This window comes from Drosophila bipectinata, chromosome XL, assembly GCF_030179905.1.
Source record: "Drosophila bipectinata strain 14024-0381.07 chromosome XL, DbipHiC1v2, whole genome shotgun sequence".
NCBI classification, from domain to species: domain Eukaryota; kingdom Metazoa; phylum Arthropoda; class Insecta; order Diptera; family Drosophilidae; genus Drosophila; species Drosophila bipectinata.
The window spans coordinates 15,913,247-15,929,542 of record NC_091734.1 but is presented as its reverse complement, the minus strand read 5'-3'; the positions used below and the strand labels follow the sequence as shown (position 1 = coordinate 15,929,542).

The 16,296-nt window shown below is 46.2% G+C and overlaps 4 protein-coding genes across 6 annotated transcripts; 2 read left to right on the top strand and 2 right to left on the bottom strand.

The window, feature by feature from the left end:
* Positions 1-162: 162 nt before the first annotated feature.
* Positions 163-3,842, top strand: AP-1-2beta (adaptor protein complex 1/2, beta subunit). The gene is made up of 3 exons (XM_017233541.2): positions 163-274; positions 568-2,023; positions 2,086-3,842. The coding sequence occupies exons 2-3, from the start codon at positions 599-601 to the stop codon at positions 3,430-3,432; spliced, it is 2,772 nt and encodes a 923-aa protein (XP_017089030.2). The 5' UTR covers positions 163-274; positions 568-598; the 3' UTR covers positions 3,433-3,842.
* Positions 3,843-5,357: 1,515 nt separating this feature from the next.
* Positions 5,358-8,822, top strand: LOC108120053 (transmembrane protein 198). The gene is made up of 5 exons (XM_017233542.3): positions 5,358-5,981; positions 6,943-7,308; positions 7,376-7,540; positions 7,607-7,948; positions 8,011-8,822. The coding sequence occupies exons 1-5, from the start codon at positions 5,886-5,888 to the stop codon at positions 8,194-8,196; spliced, it is 1,155 nt and encodes a 384-aa protein (XP_017089031.1). The 5' UTR covers positions 5,358-5,885; the 3' UTR covers positions 8,197-8,822.
* Positions 8,823-11,899: 3,077 nt separating this feature from the next.
* On the bottom strand, positions 11,900-16,178 carry COX6B (Cytochrome c oxidase subunit 6B). The gene is made up of 2 exons (XM_017233540.3): positions 16,041-16,178; positions 11,900-12,617 (listed from the first exon to the last, which is right to left on the bottom strand). The coding sequence occupies exon 2, from the start codon at positions 12,590-12,592 to the stop codon at positions 12,359-12,361; it is 234 nt and encodes a 77-aa protein (XP_017089029.1). The 5' UTR covers positions 12,593-12,617; positions 16,041-16,178; the 3' UTR covers positions 11,900-12,358.
* Positions 12,585-16,115, bottom strand: LOC108120045 (pre-mRNA-splicing factor 38B). Of its 3 annotated transcripts, none has more exons than XM_017233533.3 (3): positions 16,041-16,115; positions 15,305-15,532; positions 12,585-14,667 (listed from the first exon to the last, which is right to left on the bottom strand). In XM_017233533.3, exon 3 carries the CDS (start codon positions 14,597-14,599, stop codon positions 13,442-13,444), a length of 1,158 nt encoding a protein of 385 aa, XP_017089022.2. In that variant the 5' UTR covers positions 14,600-14,667; positions 15,305-15,532; positions 16,041-16,115; the 3' UTR covers positions 12,585-13,441. The 3 variants fall into 3 exon arrangements, with proteins under 3 accessions (XP_017089022.2, XP_017089024.2, XP_070134785.1); XM_017233535.3 differs by having other exon boundaries at positions 12,585-14,654; XM_070278684.1 differs by lacking the exons at positions 15,305-15,532; positions 16,041-16,115 and adding an exon at positions 14,746-15,286.
* Positions 16,179-16,296: the final 118 nt, after the last annotated feature.

The following is a 16,296-nucleotide window of genomic DNA, read 5'->3' as shown; positions in this document are numbered from 1 at the left end:
GAAAGGATATACTGGTGGATTCCCCCGATTACACCATGCGATTGAAAAGTGGTGGGACAGGGGCTAACATTAATTTCGCGCTTTTGAAAAACCGTTAGATAAGTTGGCCACTCCAAAGGGTATTTGTCTTTTGGGTATTTTTCGGTATTTTTCTGCTGGGCTATGGTCACTCCTCTGCTACGAAAATACGATATACGGTCGCACTAATTACGCACAGAAAAAAGGCAAACAATTTTCTTGTGCCCGAAAAAAAGAGATAATAACGAGTTTAAAGGTAAATATTAAGTTGGTTGATTAGTCATTTCAACGTGGAATAGGAGTGTGGTTGAATATAATGGATACTGAGCCAGTAGAATCGGATAAAACGTCTTAAAAACCATATCGCATTTGAGACGTGTTCAAGCTGAGATATGGGGGATTGTGTGAGTGTATCCGCCGACTGCTATTTGTGTGTTTGTATGGGTGGTGGTGCTACGCCCCACAAATGAAATGCGGGGGCTGCCAAGTGGGGTGACCATCTCCGCCGCAATCAATAAAATTCATCTCATTTTCTCGGTTTGGTTTTAGTCCGGAGCAAGGCGCAAGGCAGCAGCACAAGATGACCGACTCCAAGTACTTCACCACGACCAAGAAGGGCGAGATCTTCGAGCTCAAATCGGAGCTGAACAATGACAAGAAGGAGAAGAAGAAGGAGGCCGTGAAGAAGGTGATAGCCAGCATGACCGTGGGCAAAGACGTGTCCGCCCTCTTCCCAGACGTAGTCAACTGCATGCAGACAGACAACCTGGAGCTGAAGAAGCTGGTCTACCTCTACTTGATGAATTACGCCAAGTCCCAGCCGGACATGGCCATCATGGCGGTAAATACGTTCGTTAAGGATTGCGAGGACTCCAACCCACTAATCCGCGCTCTGGCCGTCCGCACCATGGGCTGCATTCGGGTGGACAAGATCACGGAGTATCTGTGCGAGCCGCTGCGCAAGTGCCTCAAGGACGAGGATCCGTATGTACGCAAAACAGCCGCCGTGTGTGTGGCCAAGCTGTACGACATCTCGGCCACGATGGTTGAGGATCAGGGTTTCTTGGACCAGCTCAAGGATCTGCTGTCGGACTCAAATCCCATGGTGGTGGCCAATGCCGTCGCCGCGCTCAGCGAAATCAACGAGGCCAGCCAATCGGGACAGCCGCTGGTGGAGATGAACTCTGTTACCATCAACAAACTGCTCACGGCCCTCAACGAGTGCACCGAATGGGGTCAGGTCTTCATCCTGGACTCGCTGGCCAACTACAGCCCGAAAGACGAGCGCGAGGCACAATCGATCTGCGAGCGAATCACTCCTCGCCTGGCCCACGCCAATGCCGCAGTTGTGCTTAGTGCCGTGAAGGTCCTGATGAAGCTGCTCGAAATGCTCTCCAGCGACAGCGACTTTTGTGCCACGCTCACCAAGAAGCTGGCTCCCCCACTGGTCACCCTGCTCTCCTCAGAGCCGGAGGTTCAGTACGTGGCTCTCAGGAACATCAATCTGATCGTCCAGAAGCGCCCGGACATCCTCAAGCACGAAATGAAGGTGTTCTTTGTCAAGTACAACGATCCCATCTACGTGAAGCTGGAGAAACTTGACATTATGATCCGGCTGGCCAACCAGAGCAACATCGCCCAGGTCCTTAGCGAACTGAAGGAGTACGCCACCGAGGTGGACGTCGACTTTGTGCGAAAGGCTGTGCGAGCCATTGGTCGCTGCGCCATCAAGGTGGAGCCCTCGGCGGAGCGATGTGTCTCCACGTTGCTCGACCTCATCCAGACGAAGGTCAACTACGTGGTCCAGGAAGCGATTGTGGTCATCAAAGACATCTTCCGCAAATATCCCAACAAGTACGAAAGCATTATCAGCACCCTGTGCGAGAACCTGGACACGTTGGATGAGCCGGAGGCACGCGCCTCGATGGTTTGGATCATTGGCGAATATGCCGAACGTATTGACAATGCCGACGAACTGCTGGACAGCTTCCTTGAAGGATTCCAGGTGGGTTGGGCACGATTTCTACATGACTTTCTTTACATATTTTATCCGAAACTATTTTCTAGGACGAGAACGCCCAGGTGCAATTGCAGCTGCTGACAGCGGTGGTGAAACTATTCTTGAAACGACCATCCGACACCCAGGAGCTGGTGCAGCACGTGCTCTCGCTGGCCACCCAGGATTCGGATAATCCCGACCTGCGGGACCGAGGATTTATCTACTGGCGACTGCTGTCCACGGATCCGGCTGCCGCCAAGGAGGTGGTGCTGGCTGACAAGCCTCTGATCTCCGAGGAGACCGACTTGCTGGAGCCCACTCTGCTGGACGAGTTGATCTGCCACATCAGCTCGCTGGCCAGCGTCTACCACAAGCCGCCTACGGCGTTCGTGGAGGGCCGTGGTGCCGGAGTTCGCAAGTCGTTGCCCAACCGAGCCGCTGGCGCTGGAGCCGGAGTAGGCAGCGAGCAGCCCGAGAGTGCCTCCAATTCGGAGGCCATGGTCATTCCCAACCAGGAATCTCTTATCGGTGACCTGCTCTCCATGGACATCAACGCTCCCGCCATGCCAGCCGCTCCGGCGGCTACCAGCAATGTAGACCTGCTGGGCGGTGGTCTGGACATCCTGCTGGGCGGACCGCCAGCCGAGGCGGCGCCAGGTGGTGCCAGCAGCCTCCTGGGTGACATATTCGGCCTGGGCGGTGGCTCCCTCTCCGTGGGTGTACAAATACCCAAGGTGACGTGGCTGCCGGCCGAGAAGGGCAAGGGTCTGGAGATTCAGGGAACCTTCTCGCGGCGCAACGGCGAAGTGTTCATGGACATGACCCTGACCAACAAGGCCATGCAGCCGATGACCAACTTTGCCATCCAGCTCAACAAGAACAGCTTCGGACTGGTGCCATCGTCGCCTCTGCAGGCTGCTCCACTGCCGCCAAATCAGAGCATCGAGGTGAGCCTGGCCCTGGGCACTAACGGGCCCATTCAGCGCATGGAGCCGCTGAACAACCTGCAGGTGGCCGTGAAGAACAACATTGACATCTTCTACTTCGCCTGCCTGGTTCACGGCAACGTGCTCTTCGCCGAGGACGGGCAGTTGGACAAGCGCGTCTTCCTAAACACCTGGAAGGAGATACCCGCCGCCAACGAGCTGCAGTACAGCCTAAGCGGCGTCATCGGCACCACCGATGGCATAGCCTCCAAGATGACCACCAACAACATCTTCACCATTGCCAAGCGGAACGTGGAGGGTCAGGACATGCTCTATCAGTCACTCAAGCTGACGAATAACATCTGGGTGCTGCTGGAGCTGAAGCTCCAGCCTGGCAATCCGGATGCCACGCTCAGTCTCAAGTCGCGCTCCGTGGAGGTGGCCAACATTATTTTCGCCGCCTATGAGGCCATCATCCGTTCGCCTTAAGCTGTCGGAGAAGGAGGAGGAGGAGGAGTATATGTACCCAAGGATCCAATATTAGAGCAACAAGAAGTGTAGTCTACGTATTATTATTACTATTATTATTGTGTATTGGCGGTTTAGCATTATTTATGCCGTTACATTACATTAAAAAATATGCATATACACACACATATACAAGCCAATCAGGTTGCAACGTAAAGTGTTAATTGTTAAATATAAATGTGACGTTTAGCGGTGACGATAAATAACCACGCCTTCCGGCTCCGACGCCGCCCGTCGGTGGCCACAGTTCCGGCGTTGCTTGATCGCATTCCAAAACTTTTTAACCCCCATTTATGCACTGCGTCCATGTTTATGTACGTGTCCTAGTAAAAATGTATAACATAACTCACCATATATACTCGAGAAATTGACTTTCCCTGTGTTCTTTTTTCAATGGTCAGGGGAGATCTATGAATATCCGGTAAGGTATCAGGGGTTTGTTGCAAGGCAATCCGCTCGAGAATCGAGTGAGAACTGGCAATTGCATAAGTATTCTGGGTTTCACAGAGTTGCACCAGGGAGATAAATTAAAAAAATATGTTTCGATTTGTACCCAGAGCTTAATAAAAATTGGTAGGGAAGCAATGTAGAAATTATTTAAGGTATTCGGTATAAGCCTCTTCAAAATGAATTCAATAGATTGGGATCCAAAAGAACAAATGCTATCAAGAAAGGAATGAACCAGGAAGGACTATCGAAACTTCATAATAAGGATATGGAATGATAGATCACCAATGATTAAACAATGTTTTTCTTAGATAAATCACCTGAAAACATACATCAAAAAGAAAAATTGAATAACTTTTTTTTTTTTTTAAATAAAAATTATTGTTCAAATTGAAAAATAATTATTTTGTAATTTATATTTAAAAAACTGGAAAAGATGTTCAAGATAGTACGTTATACGGTTTAGTATGGATTGGTTATAAATAGCAAGAAAATATACCTAAAGATCGAAGTCACAGTTGGATCACAGGTTTTGTAGAACATTTTCGAAGTAATAAGTAATTATCGGAGTTGGATCATTAATTAATTATTATAAAACTTATAGGATATTTAGAATTTTAGAGATAGATAAATATCGTAGACAGAAATATATTTTAAAGAGTTCAATCGGAGAAATTTATATCTAACATATTTCTGTAGGTTTTGTGGATATTTAATTAAACGGATTAAATTGGCATTGAATCGGATTAAAGATATATCTAAATACGGTTATGAACGAAAAGGAATATTCCATATTTTGAATAAGGAATCACCAGAAAAATTTAAAAATATGGATGAAAAAATGTGTACATTTGGTTTTGGGCAATAGATCAATCAAGGGAATCAATCTCGAATTCTTTTAGAGTATTATCTCCATTGGGACCGAATGTTACTTGGCAGATATATGGATATACTTGTGGGTGAAAGGTAAATATGACGGATTGTGTAGAGTTCCTTGAAATTAAAATAAAATTATTTAGATGGAAGGTGTTGTTGAGTAGGCTTGATGCAGTTTTGGACTGGAAGAAGACTGAGAATACTACCCAGAGAGATACACCTAGAATTGAGTTCTTGAGAATCAGAAGACAACCTAAGAGACAGACATACATAGATAAGTCCCTTTAATGAAAGTTAAAAGCTATAGATCTATAGGTATTATTAAAGTTAAGTAACCTTAAATGGAAGAATGCCCATTGAAACCGGAACAAGGATTTTGATTTCCCTCGGCTGTTGGCCACATGCTTGCACCTGCATGAAAGCTTTCGGGCAAGCTCCTGGTCCTGAGAGCTTTGGGCTTCGTCTGTTTAGGGGTGGTTTGCTTACGCAAATGGACGGTCCTTCGCTCCCTTTCTAGCCGCCGCCGAAAGGGTCCTTTTGGCGCGTCCCAGCGCCGTTAACTGTGTGTGTCCCGCTCTGGCCGCAGAGTCTTGGCCGCTCGCTTGGTTCGCCTTGGCCGCAGGACTTGTTTTTTGTTGTACCACAAGCGAGTTTGGCTTGGCCCCGATTAAAACAAACGTGTCTTTGTGCCCGAAGCCCAGGTCCCACGTCGCAGTGCAACGATGTCTACTCCGGGTGACCAAAACCCATAACCCATAACAGTTGCAGGCTGCAAAGTGGACTGACTCCGTCAGGAGTTTTTTGGAAAGCCCAGTAGATATTATAATATTTTGGCCGAGGTGGCGCACAGGTGCAGGTGCTCCGCCCTATTTTGAGTCCTTCTGCAGGCTGACACACAAATAAGATAAAGGGGCAGCAGGAGTTGGCTCGCACCAGTCCAGGAATGTGAATCAAGGATACTCCAACGGAATGAAAACATAAATCCAAATACAGCCAGCTTTCCCGCTTCGGCACTGCCTCCTCGAATCAGAAAATAAAAATTAGAAAAAAATAAAAACGAAAGGGCCTAACTGGATATAGAATCCGGCGGAATGAGGGTGGGATCGGAGGCTGGCTACGATGGCCACGACTACGGCGCCGATGACTCCATGGGCATCTCCCACCTGGACTGGCCCTTCCTCATCAAGGTGCGTACCAATGCTCATCCCGACTTATCCCTTGCACACATTTGCCATTTCGCGAAAAAGCAAATACATGTAAACGTAAATATTCACCAACACATGCGCCCGCGCCCGTTATTCGCACCGTTTTTTAGGTTAAGTCGAGACAATATGCAAAGTGCCGAGTGTAATATGTATAAGTGGAGGGTTTTGTGTGTCAATAGCTGTGCCAGCACGCAGTAAAGCAGGCTCCTCTTCCCGCCATCCCCCTGGCTCCTCTGTGTGTTTGTCCGTTCATGCGGCGCACAAGTGCACGAACAGCACTGCCAAATGCACTTTGCAAAAAGCCAAACGCAATTGAAAAAAATATAGGCCACTGAAAAATATAGCATACATTTTGGCATTCCGTCTTGATTTTAATTGTTATTTTTTGAATACAAGTTACATTTTAGCGTGTTTGATACAAAATGATTTTTTTTTTTATCCTTCATTATTTATAAGAAGTACCTTAACAAGTTTTAATTTAAATCGGATACAAAAAACTATTTAAGTAAACTAAAAAATAACACTTTAAGGACCACACAGAGTTTGGACTCCAACCTAAATGGATTGCTTTTTTAAATATTCATATATATCTAGGTTGGGATCTTATTTATTCAGATTTTATGAACTATTTGTACCTTTATTACTAGTCTGTAGTTATTTTTATAGGAACCCCATGTCGTATACTTATTTTTTAGCAAAACTAGCCATCGTCCTGGCACCATCCAGTATTTTTTATTCATTTATGCAAACTGCTTTTTAAAAAAAATCCTCCAAGTGGCTAATAATGTCTCCGCCAGCGGCCGCATAAACATAAAAGCCTATTTGCACACCCTCGACCCTTTTGAGGATGTGTGTCAGCCAGCAGCGCCCTTGATCGAATTACACAGGCCACTCGTTAGCCTGAAGCCCTAATCCTCCACCGTGTTTCTTTCTCCTCTCCCAGGGCATCCTGGAGGGCCAGACATGCACCCCCACGGCTCCGGAGCCCCTGGCCGCCATCCTCTGGGCCATATTCGCGGTGTTTGGAATAGTCTACGCCCTGCTGGGGTACCGCTGTCTGCGTGCCGTGGGCTTCCTCAGTGGCCTGATGGTCGGCGCCAATGGCATCTTCATCCTACAGGACTTCCAGATCACATTCCTGGGCAAGCCGGCGGACTCGGCTCTGGCCATAGTGGCGGGCCTGTTAGGCGCCGTGCTGGGCTCCACCTACCCGGTGGCCTCCGTTCTGATCAGCGCCTTTGCCGGAGCCCTGCTTTCCGGAGCGGCGATGGCTGTGTGCGTGGCCACCATGCCGGACAATGAGTTTGGGGTAAGTTTCGAGACTGGTACTCGCCAGAGATTGTTCCTTATTTGTTTACCTTACATGTCGTGTTCAGTACCGCGAGATTTACGTGGCTGTGGTGGGGGGAGCTGTCATCTGCTCGGTGCTCACCCTCTGCTGTGTCAAATACGTGACCATTCTCACCTCTAGTATTGTGGGCACAGCCATGATAATCGGAGCCATTGATTTCTTTATGCACGGCCTGGAGACCATCAATTGGGTAAGCTTCATGGATTCTACTTTTTCCGAGTATTATGTAATTGAGTCTCCTATTTTTGCCCCTCAGATCCTCAGCATGCGTCCGCATCCTTCGCCGCCGCCCTGTTACGGTGGGCTGCTGATCGCCGCCTGGCCCGTCACCATTGTCCTGAGCATCATGGTCCAGTGCTTCATCACCGCCTGGCGTGTGGACCACAGGAAACGCGTCTACATGCGGCATCACAACCATCCGGGTCACAGCCACGCCGCTCACCTGCCCCACGGCCAGCAACCGGCGGGGCCCACCCACGCCCATGCGCCTGTACGCCGTTCGCAGTCCCGAACCCGGGAAACCCGGGAGGAGGCCAGGCAGCGCAAGTTCCGCTACCTCTACCAGGTGCGCACTGCCCGTGGGGACATTATTTCGCAGGTGAGTCGTGAGAGGGTTGGCATATACTGTTGGCGACTATGACACGATCCCTCCTCCCTTAGAACTTCGTGTCTGCCCTGCAGAAGCGCATCCAACTGAGCGGCACCGAGACGCCGTCGGAGCGCTCCATCAAGAGCAGCTCCAATGAGCGGAACACGTTCCGCAGTGACCGCACCCACTTCACCACCATCCACGACCCGGACTCGGAGCTGTGCGACAAGATTGAGATCGTCCGTGACATTGGATAACAAACAAGCAATAGCTACATGTAACTATACCCGTAAGGGGGCTACGGGCTGCGGTACTTGGGCACGGATAGGTCTCACTTGGGTCGGGGGGCATAGGATATAGGATCGGAAGGAAGTTCTGGGAGTCTAACAAGTACGGTTGCATGTAGAAATTGTAGAAACGAGCACAAAGTGCTGAGACGACAAGATCGTGACAGAAAGTGGCAAGTCAGTGGGGAAGTGGAAGCTTTAAATATCGGGAGATATATGCATTTTGGAGCTGGAGTTTCGGGCTTTCCAGCACGAAGAACGGGAGGAGTCATTGTAGTCTTTAAGATGTGTGCACAGTTAGAAGCTCTAACTTAGGATCTAAGACGATTTTGTTCTCCTCTTACATACTCGAATGTTACTAAATATACGCAAAGAAAAAAACATTTAACACTAAAATCAACTTATAGACCACTTACACTAATTATATATGTATTCGTGAGTGTGACGAATCTAAGAGTCTAAGAATCTAATCTCTAAGTTGACTTCCGGGAGTGATTGCATTGTATTCCTTGAAAACCGAACACTATACAGAATACTAGTTACGCTTCTACCACTAACATACATATATAGAAAGGCAACCGCAATTACTAATCAGTTCATATCTGTGTTATAATTATACGATACATATATCAGTGGCGGGTTCTAGACCTGCGTTTCGTTCCATTTCCACTATAAAATAGGCCTAAGCATTGCGTTAAAAACTCTATTAAACCAATAACATATACCTATTAAGTACAATAAACAGGAAAAACAGCTAAAACCAGAAAGAGAGTTACGTTACGGGAAGGAGTTACGTTTCTCCCATGATGTCATACCAGGAAAGTCCTGTCCAGGCTTTTAAATGTGTACAGTTGAAGCTGCAGCCGGTTAGATTTAGACTAGAATTAGCACTCGATAAGCCAAACAGTTGAGCCATTCACAGTAACACTCGAGATGTCGCAGCATGTACAACACAGCAAACTAATTGCATAATCAGAAACCGGAAATACCAAGGATCCGCTCTATCAACCGTCTTATCAAGCACTTTCAGCACGACTGCTGGACTGCGATGCAGATACAGATCTAACAGATACATGTATATTTATTTTAAACTCCAAGACCCTTGAAAACTGCGGTACAAAATCGAATGAACTCCAAAAATAATGATTCGTGCGTCGAGGCATTTAAAGTTTAGTAATAGAGTAAAATAACAGACATAAACAGAATTCTAGAGCCTTAATGAAGGATTGGACATTGCGTTTAAACAGTACTTTATGAATGGTTTTCAAAAGAGGATATATATGTATTAAAATAAACTGTTTTCGGGTTCCTGTTTTTTGTTGAAGATTCAGTTTCTAGAAATTGCTGCCGTCCGCAATTGTTGATTTTAAACCATCCCTCTCCATAAGTTGTTATTCCTTCTCAAAGACTCCTAATTTAATCGGTTTAAGGTCAAAACGGTGTCCTTTCAAATAGCGAATTTTCGGCTCAGCATTTAATAGAATTCTTGTCAGACAAGGGCTCAAAAATTCAATTTAAAATATGTATTCTGCATAAGGGTAATGATAACTGCGTACTAAAGTAGTAAAAATCTAAAAAGGGTCTTAAATTGCATATAAAATATATATGTATACACTAATAAAACAACATTAACTATTTAAGGCTAAACGAAGGCCAAAGAAATTTAATAAATTATGTTCTGGATAGACGTTTCGGAGCTTTGATTTTAAAATAAAGATTCAACAGGGTCTCCAGCGTCAAAAAAAAAATAAAATGAATTAACAAAATTGTAATATTTAAAGCATATATTAAATAAACGATGCAGGCCAAAGAAGTAGTTTTCTTTTGGAATATGTTTGGGAATGCCACCGATTTTTTAGAAATGGAGTTCAGAAACCAGTTGAAAGGTCCTTTCCGAAGTTTTTCGACCCAATTTTCTTACAAAGAGACCATCAATTGTTTTACTTCAATTATTATTCGAGTAAGTAGAAACTACTTTTAAGAATGCGATTATTAGGAATTCTAATTCAGATTATTCTTTGAAGTGATCTCGTTTTTGTCGGATTGGAAGACCTAAATACAACAAAATTTGGTTGTTTTTAGAATCTAGTTTTGACTAAATGGCCTTACGTTGAAAAATACGCATTTTTGCAAAAAACTGCAGACTTGCCCGAAGCCCGATATTGTTGATGAACTTATGTTTATTAACAAAAACCACCATTTTTTGACTGTTGACCATTGTCCATTTTTAAGACTGTTTTGATCTCTAATTATCTGTATTTTAAGTTAGTGCATGAAGCACAATAAATAAGGTGCGTTCCAAAGTAAATAGGACTTTTTGAATCTAGCGCCCTCTAGTGGCGCCATCTATAAGTCAACTGGTGCGTTAGAATCTCCTATCCTTTATCGACTTCTAGTCAAAATTTCATGACATTTCATCTATGGGAAGTGAGGTTATTTCGTTTTAAGTGTCGGTATGTTTTTGTCATCGGTGCGAAACTGAGCTTCGAACAAAGAGGCAACATTAAATTTTGTTTTAAAATTCCAGAAAACTTTTACCGAAACGTTTCAACTGATAAAACAAGTTTATGGCGATGATTGCATATCCCGCAGCAGAGTGCACGAGTGGTTTCAACTTTTTCAAAGTGGTCGTGAGGACATAAATGACGATGATCATGTGGGCCAACCAAAATCTGTGATCACCGAAAATTCTATCGAAACTGTGCGTGAATTCATAAAAAATCAGCCAAAATCGTTATTGAAATATATACATGTAAATTATACATGTAAATAGAATTGAACATCTCCAAAACATCGATGTATCGCGTTTTGTGCGCCGTATTTGACGTGTTCGGCCCGAATATCGCGAAGATGGAAATTAGCGTTTGTTCCACGGTTTGTGACCGACTATTTGACCAAAAGTCACATTTTAAGCATCAACCATCAACCACCGAGCGACTTTTACCTTTTCGGATAAACGCATTTGCCGATGAAAGGAAAGCGTTATGCAGACGTAGAGCCCCTTTAAAAGGATTGCACCGGCATACTGGAGGCCATACCGGGCAACGAGCTAAAAAACTCGATCGACTTGCTTTTGGACCGTGCAAAAAGCTGTATTAAAGCAGAAGGAGACTATTTTGAATAAGAAAAATTGATTTTGCCGAAAAAACTATTTGTTCCGTCTTTTTTTTAAAGTCCTGCACCTAGTATTGCATAAATTTTAAAAATTTTAAAAACATCGATGTTGTATCATCGATGATTGAAAAACATCCAAGTGTCTAAACATCGATGTTTCTGTACCTAAAGTTTAGGTATAATATTTGGCTGATAAAACCTCAATATCGATAGATTAGCCGAATTGCAAAAACATATGTGTATTGTATATGTAGATTACAATAAATTAAAAAAAAATTAGATGTTTTGAAAATCCCAACTGATTAGTTCAGAAATCTGTTCCATCGATATGTTAATGTTTTCCAACTCAAGCAATTTTTTTTAGAAATTTACAAACTTACGGGGATTCTAAAAACATAACACTTCTAATAAACACTTCAATACCCAAAACATTAAATTCAAAAAAAAATAAATAATCAAAAAATAATCAAAAATCTTCAAAACTTATGAAAGAAATTAAAAAAATAAAAGCTTAGAACCTTTATGAAAAAATGTGTACCGTTTAAAAAGACTCTGAAAATGTCGTGACTAATATTTTATTATTAATTAACACATCGGAATACAGTTGCGCGGATCTGAATCCGGATTTGAAAATTTAGGTGCGGCCTGGACTGGTACTGGTTCCGGTCTCCTGGAGCGCTCGCCCAAGAGAATTATGAAGAAAGAAACGCTCGATTCAGAATTCAGGGAATTGAACAATCGTGTATTTGTATTTGACGATGGGTGGGTGAGAGGATGGTCTTCACTCACCGCACCGCGGGAAAGCACAAACATGAACCTGTTCACTTTAGAAATTGTTACAACTGCCAGATCCTGATGCTAGAGGGGATGCCTCCGGCCCTCGGCTGCTACCTCCAACTCCACCAACACGTCGTCCCACGCCCAGTCCACCCAGCCCATCTCCATCATCATCTCCGGTCGCCTTCGTCTCGTTTGGTGTTCTTAGGATGGCTAGGGAGGCGTGCGCTGCTGGCCGGGCTTAGATGCGGCCCGGGAATGTGCCGCTCTCGCGCTGCTCGTCCCACTTCTCCACCCAGGCGTTGGGGCACATCGACTTGTACACCTTCTGGAAGTAGTTGCAGGGGGCGAAGTCCTCGCCGCGCTTCTTCTGGCAGCGGTGGAAGTCGATGTACGACTGGTAGCAGTACCGGGTCACGTTCTGGTTAGGGAAGCGGGGGTCAAAGGGGGCGGTCTCCAGCTTGTAGGCGGACATGTTGCTGCTGTCTGACGACTTGTCGCTGTTTTTGTTTTTGGACATGAAAAATTGCATATAGACTTTAGTTGGGAAACAGAAAATAAAAAACGGAAGCGGAAACCGAACCGAACCGAACCGAAAAGAGAAGGCAAATCGTAACCAAAATCGTAAACCAAGGCACAGAAGTACGAAGAGAGACATAGGTGAAAGGAACCATAGTAAAGAGCGAGAGATGAGAAAGTGAGAACGAAAGAGATGGAATAAGAAAATAGACATGAAAGAAACGGAAAGAAACGAAAAGTACAATAGTTTCAGTGCGAAAAACGGGGAGGAAGAGACAGACATACAAATCACAAAGGTTAGTCTTTTTCACATTTCTCAATGCCGGATGAGCGGTATATATCATGGTATATATAGCGATACATAGTGGTGTACAAGTCTAGTTTAATGGCTTACAATCTATGCTACAGTTATTTGTTTAAAATATGTGTCTGGTGTCTCGGGGCTTGGGTCCTGCGGTCCCCCGACTTGCACTTCATAATCGTGTCTGTGTGTACCGGAAACTCACAATACAATTTTTCGTCGCTTAGTTAAGTAAACTAACTAAACTGAACTAAAAAAAAATGATAAAAAGCCCGCTAAGTCTACAATCTACAATCCTGGTAGTCCTCGGAGGTTGGGGGAGCTCGGAGGACGAATAAGTGTTCGGGAGGGAGTCTTTCGGGGAAGGAGTTTTGAGTTTAATTGATTACTAGAACACATTTTCTGCGATCGGTGTGGTGAAAAGTTAACGTTTGTTTTTCTGCCGGCGTTCAAGTCAGATTTCTACGGGGAACTGCCAGAGGGTGCCCTGCCACTCAGAAGCCACTACTTGACCAGCGGCCGCTTTCCGTTATCCGTGTCACATGCGTTGCTCTTGTACTTGTTCACCTCCGCCAGGTAGAGCGACCAGAAGTCCTTCGGGTCCACATCACTTTCGTTCGGAGTTTTCACTTTGGCCACCACGCCCGTCTTCAGGATCTTGCCGCCGCGACGTCGTCCCACGAGCGGCGGCGGCGGGGCCAACTTTCCGGCAGCTGCAGCTGCGATGTACGGAGCAGCACTACTGCTGGCCGCTCCGGCTGCAATCGCCGGTAGCGGGGCCACGACCGAGGCGGCTTCTGGTGGATTGAACTGGGGCTGTTGGTGCTGCTGCATGATCTGCTCCCGCCCGGCAGCGACGGCGAGCGACGTGGAGGCGGACGCCATTTGGCGATCAACCACTGGGTGCTGCTGCTGTTCCTGTTGCATTTTCTTGAAGAGCTCCATAAAGGAACCGTCATTGGCGAAGACCGGATGGGAGGGCGGCTCAGGCTTAGGCGGCGGATAGACCTTTCCTTCTCTGGCCAGTGCTTCGCGCAGCTTTTGTTCCATTTCGCGGTGTATGCGCTCCTTATCGATTGGCTCATCGGCGTCCAGATTGTAGTAGGCGCCCACCGTATTGGCCTTTCCGCTTGGCTGACCCTGTTCCGGGGCTACGGTTGCCTTCGGAGGAGCGCCTTGCTCGGATTGTTCAGAGCCTGTGCTTGAATTTGGACCTTTCCGCTGGCTGTGATTATTTGTGCTGCTGCTGGGTCCGGAACCGTTAGTGGGCGACTCCGAGCGTCGGTAGTGGCTGCTTTCACGTCTGGAATGGTCGCGATCGCGATCCCGGGAACGATCCCGTTCCTTGTGATAACGGCTTGGGTGACGCTGCTCTTGACGGCGACGCCTATGGTTGGAACGCTCCACAGAGGGGGAACGTGATCGGCTGCGACTTTGACTGACGCTACGGGAGTAGGAGCGACTGTAGCGGCGACGCTCCAAGGAGCGGCTGCGGTCTCGGTCTCGCTCCCGCTCGCGGTCTCTATCCCTATCCCGCCTGTAGCCACTGGAGGATCCGGAGGAACCGCGATCGTAGTAGCCGCGCTGCTGGCCGCGTCCGCCGCGCCGATAATGGTGATCCGACTGGTCTTGCTGGTGGTGGGGCAAGCGGGATGACGACATTGCTCGGCTTCGGAGACGGATGCGGTTGCGGTTGTAGCTCGGGGGTAGTGATGATCTGCAATTCGAAACTGTGCCGCGTTAAATCGAGCAGTTGGCAGAGTCTTTAACGGAATACCTATATACACAATATCTGTATGCTTTCTTACTTTTAGATTCTTTTGCTTTTCTGTATGGATATATTGTTTTCTGAATCTGTTTCTGGCTTTCTGATGTTTGCTTCGCCTAGCTCGAGTTTCGACTCGGCGCTATCAGATTCGTGAATCGAGAAGGGATCCTATCGAATCATCAAATCAAAGCGAATCGTATCGAGCTCGCCTTCTTGTGCCGCTTGGATGCCCGGATTGTTGGAATTTGGAATTGATTTGGAGAGCTTCAGTTTGACTTGGCTGGCCCTGGTTCCTTGACCGAGATGTTATGTGTAATGTGGGTGTAGGGGTGTTGGGGTGTAATGTGGGCGTGGGCGTAGGCAAGAGTGCGTGTCACGAGTGTCCTCTAATCAGGAGGCAGAGCTCCAGCCAAGACATACGAGCGGCCGGGCACAAACGATCGACAGCAAGAAAAATAATCGAGCGTACTCGCGATTCTTATGCAATTTGGGTACATTGATTTAGAATCGAACTTGGATATAGACTATTTTTTGGATGATTGATTGCTCTGGCTGGCAGATTCAACTGAACTGAGATAAATGAGAAATGGTAAATTTACTTGTTTGCGTTATCCAATGCGGGGGATCCTTCTCCTTGGTAGGCTCCTTAGCTGGCTGGCGTTACGTTTGCATCCGTGGTGGCTCGTTGGGATTCAAGATCGGGATCGGTGTATCGGTTTCGGTTCAGGAGCAGGTCTGGTGGCTTGCTTTTCTGTGTGCTTGCTTTGTGCTTGCTTAAATCTGACCGAACTCGAATCAGACTCTCTGAAACGTATCGGATTTTCGGCCTGCATGGAAAAATGACTTGAACGCATGAATACAAACGTTACTCGCACCTGGACATTGTGCAGGGGGCTGGTCTGTCTTTATTCTTATTATTTTATAGATTTTTACTACGATTGTGGTTAGGACTTAGATGCTTTGGACACACTTTTGGTTGGGTCAGCGCTCCTCTCGAGACTTATGTAACCTGGGGCAGTCCCTCGATTGGCGGGGCGTTTAAGACAACTTACGAATGTAGACTTACAGTTGGTCACTGTACCGAGGGTCTGGACTAATTCTAATTGTAATACCAGCTATGCAGGTTATGTAATTTGTATTTTTCCTGCCGCTGTCCGCAGGTGGCGTTAGTGTGCGTGTGCTAGTGCGTTTGTGTGGTATGTGTGAGAGTTACGAGTCTTATGGGTTCTTTTTCGAGTGGAAGAGGGTCTGGCACCCGTATCGATCAGTGCCTCGGCTTACGGTCTGGTTAGCCTGCAGATGCAAGCTTTTGCCTGGTCAGGGCGAAAAACATACCTTTGTTGTTCCGAGAGTACGACGAAAAATTTTCAACCTGGCGAATCTCACGAGCGATAGTAAATTAGTGATGACCGATTACACTCGGCTAGGGTTGTTAATAATACATAAAAATACTCAAATATCGATACTCTTTCATCGAAAATACGATATATTTTGTAATGTATAATAATTTTTTATTTATAATTTTTTATATAATAATTCTCGGTGACGAATGAATGAATTCTTTTGACCTGGTCCCGTCGGTAAATACTGG